Here is a 3,687-nt window from a genome sequence, read left to right as displayed (position 1 = left end):
CTAGAGTCTCCACTTGGGGTTAAACACCACCCAATTACAGCTCCGTCCCGAGTCCAACCGATTCTGCTCCAACGCCCGGACCACCTTCCGCCATTTGTATGGCCGATTTTACTAGAATCGCCTGCGAATAATACCTAGGGTACTCTCGCGCTACCATGTTCCGGTCGGCGAGGAGGCAGCGCGTCTGTGAGCCGCCCGACTCGCTGTTAATACAGACTGCGAGGGCGTACGATATAGCACTGATACTGCTGAGATCAAAGCGGGCGTTGAGCTCCACGATCATGCTCTGTAGGTCCCTGCTCTCTCTGAGCATCTGCTGGTACTCCCGGCCTTCCACTGTATCGCTATGTGTACTTTGTCCCTCGTTAAGAGAGAGCTCTTCGACCTCCTGCCGAGAATTTCCATCTCTGAGGCCCTCCTCCTCGGCATCCTGCTCGGCGTCCTCCACCCCTTCCTCCTCCTCCTCCTCCTCCTCCTCCTCCTCCTCCTCCTCATAGGGTATATGTCTCTCGCGCGGCAGGTCGTAGATAGTATCGCTGACCTGGATCTCGATATTCGCGCCGTAGTCATACGCGTGAAAGGCCGGCTCGTGGCGTCGCCAGAATGAATTGGGATTGTGGGTGCTAGCCCAGGCGGCCCAACCGTCCATGAACTGCTGCTGGAAGACCTGCCACTTAGCCGAGCTTATGCGCTGGGTACTCTTTGTCCCCAACCGCCAGCAGGCCTCAACCCCCTCGCCAAGCAGTTGCGGCGACTGGAAGACGCCCACGATGTATGCGGCCAGCTCGCGGGCTAACCCGGCCGGCATCCCGCTCTTGTCCAAGGCTGTTGGTCTCTCGCGTGGGGCCCCGCCCCTGGAGGTCGGCTCGTGCGCCACGGGGTGCATGACGACGAACCAGACCTCTCGGGTACCAGCCTTAGCGACCCTGAACGTGCGCCCGGTGATATCGAACGGGATGCCGCCGATATGCTTTGCGCTGTAGGGCGCTGCGTATGACTCGAGAGAGAACTCGATGTTGTCGAAGACGGGCCCGTCGCTTTTCGTGATGGGGCTGCGTGGCTTGCCGACGATGCTGAAGAAGTCAAGGAAGAACTGCGGGAAGAAGGCGTCCGTGGCCTTCGCTGGCGCGCTGCCTCCAGCGCGGGACCCGAAGTCAATCGTGTGCTTCTCCTGCAGCATCTTGATAGCATCGGCTGGCTCGAAATCGCTTCGGAGGACCTTTTCGATAAAGCGTCTGGCTGTGGATAGGTGTGAGAGGCGTCAGCGTTTTCTTCTCGCTCCTGGTTGAATTCCTTCTACATATATACCTCGGAACCTGTGGTGCCCTGAGGAGTGGTCCACCGCCCACCTGTGGCTGGTCCGCCCGTCGTTGCCTTCGTCCTCTTGCTGGTCGTCGACGAAGAACTCGTCGCCGTCCGGGTCGGAGGCAGCACCAACGTCAGAGAAGGCTTCACCATCCACTAGCAGCATCTCAGTAGCAACATCTCCCTCGTTAGCTGTAGACATCTTAGTATGGTTATAGTGTGATAGTGGTGTAGGCCTTGCTATCCACGGTCTTAGTTGTGTGTAATCTACACGTTGGCTGAGGGATTTCCTACAAAACGCCCTCTATTTGCTATACGAAACCACCTGTGCATCCTCCGCTGGGAGGAGACCACCTACTGACCACTTATTCAGCAGGTGGTGGACAGGTTGCTGCTGATCATACCCTATTCCCTCTATAGACCTCGCCCACTATAGGCGTAGGAGGCAGATGCACAGCAGCATCTATGCATGTACGTATGCCCTCCTGGCGTGCCCGGGAGGGCATGGGATAGCAAGAAGAAAAAGCAAGCTGATGGTCGCTTAGGAATGGGTTATCAAACTATATTTGCGAGACCCACTTTGCTGTGGGAAATGAGAAACCTGATTTGTATTTGCCCGGCGGGCGCACGCATCTGCTGAGACATTTTCCATTGGCGGAATTAACTTTCTCGCATTCGTTATCTGGTATGCAGGGGAACCCAGAACGTGCCAACGCCCCTACTGCCGCGCGGCGCTGGCCGGTTTCCTGGCTCTAGGCCCTAGCTTCCAGCGTGGCCCTGGTTTCTGGCTGGCGGTAGTTGCTGGCGCTGGGGGCGACGGCAGAGGGCGCCGCTGTTGATGCGGCGGCGGCGGCGAGGAGGAAGGGGGGATGCTGCTGCGGCGGCTGGGTCGTGCTACGTGCTGAGTGCCATCTTCGTCGTCGACGTCGCCGCCGCCGCTGCGTTGGCGCTGGCGGGAGGACTGCCTGGCGATGACGGGCGCGTCCTGCGTCGGCTGGCTAGGGTCGTCGGGGCGGTCCGGCGCCGCCGCTGGGGAGCTGTTGGGGAACGCAAGGTACAGATAGGCGTTGACGAGCTCCTCCGCCTTCTGCTGGGCGAGCCGCATCGCCGCGGCGTCCTGCTGGCCGGCGAGCTTGAACAGGCCGGCGCAGAACCCCTGCACGAGGGTGGAGGCCTTGGCCTGGCGCTCGCACCTCCTGGTCGCGCGCTCCGTCTGCCACGATGGCCGCAGTGTATGGCCCTCCCTATCGGTCGTCTGCCGCACCAGCTTCAGCAGGCGTGCCCACGCGACGTAGTTGAAGCGCTGCCCGTATGAGCCGCCGCCCTCGTCGCTGTCCTCCCCCTCGGCGGGCGCGTCGTCGTCGTCCAGGAGCGGGAGCAGCTCCGGCGCCCGGAACTCGGCCAGGTTGTCCCGCACGTAGTCCAGGACGCGTCTCTGCAGCTGGACAGCCGCGATCGCAGGGAAGGCCCCGGGCGCCCAGCCCCTGCTTGAGGCGAGCTCGTCTAGCGCCATCGACAGGTGCTCCCGGAGGAGGGGCTTGTTCCTCACCTTAGGCCTGATGTCGTCGACGGCCTTGGCCTGCTCTGGGCTGATCCAGCGGATCACGTGATGGAGCACGCGGACGGCCGTCTGGATCTCTAGCTTCCTGCAGTGGAGGACGCGCCTCAGGTCGGGGAACGTGAGCACAAGCGATTCCGCGATGTGGTCGTGGACGAGGCGGTAGGTGCTGTCATCCAGCGTCGCGAGGAACCCGTCGACCCGCGCGGTGCGCGGCGCTTGCCCCGCCTGCTGCTCCCCAGGCGCGTAGAACACGCTTGTGACGTTGGGGGCGGCTTGGCAGGTTGAGAGCCTCTCCCAGTCGGCAGGCGTGATGTTATCCCGCTCGTCCGCGGGCAGGTCGGCCAGGACGCCGAGGACCTCGCCCAAGGCATCGATCCAGTACTCATCGATGCGGAGGCTGGCGATCCACTCAAAGTATGAGATGTTGAAGGTGTCCAGCCCTAACCTCGTGCGGCACCACTGCGTCGTGGTGGGCCGCCACCTCCGGTGGTTCCATAACGTGATGAGCCTCCGCGTTGGGAAGTGCTTGTCGCCGCCGAGGCGGAGTGCCTCAATGACGTGCGGGGCGGCGTCCTCCCCGCCCAAGCCCTCGTCCTCTCGCCCTCCTGTGAAGGCGATGGACGCGAGCTGCATCCAGATCTGCCCGTGGTTGTCGGGCAGGCTTGGGTCCCGCCGGTTAACACGCAGCTTGACGTTCAGGTCGCGCGGCAGGCGGTCTTTAGTGTTCCATGTCGTCCGTTAGCCTCTCGTGAACCATCATCCTTATGCTTTTTGTGTGGTGAACCGGATGGGAATGGCGAGGGGGGAGGGGGGAGGGGGGA

The 3,687-nt window shown here is 62.1% G+C and overlaps 2 protein-coding genes across 2 annotated transcripts; both read right to left on the bottom strand.

The window, feature by feature from the left end:
* Window positions 1–150: 150 nt before the first annotated feature.
* COL26b_014505 (uncharacterized protein) lies at window positions 151–1,507 on the bottom strand (the record flags this gene model as incomplete). The annotated part of the gene is made up of 3 exons (XM_053187076.1): window positions 151–184; window positions 231–1,239; window positions 1,309–1,507. The coding sequence occupies 3 exons, from the start codon at window positions 1,505–1,507 to the stop codon at window positions 151–153; spliced, it is 1,242 nt and encodes a 413-aa protein (XP_053028980.1).
* Window positions 1,508–2,057: 550 nt separating this feature from the next.
* Window positions 2,058–3,582, bottom strand: COL26b_014504 (uncharacterized protein; the record flags this gene model as incomplete). Its single annotated transcript, XM_053187075.1, is given in 2 exon segments — window positions 2,058–2,189; window positions 2,204–3,582. Coding segments are annotated over 2 exon segments (1,511 nt in total), but the record flags the coding sequence as incomplete, so codon positions are not given.
* Window positions 3,583–3,687: the final 105 nt, after the last annotated feature.

Source organism: Colletotrichum chrysophilum, assembly GCF_026319265.1.
Source record: "Colletotrichum chrysophilum strain AFK26 chromosome Unknown scaffold_463, whole genome shotgun sequence".
Classification (NCBI taxonomy): domain Eukaryota; kingdom Fungi; phylum Ascomycota; class Sordariomycetes; order Glomerellales; family Glomerellaceae; genus Colletotrichum; species Colletotrichum chrysophilum.
Note: the sequence above shows the minus strand (reverse complement) of the source record. Positions and strands in the feature narration are given on the sequence as shown.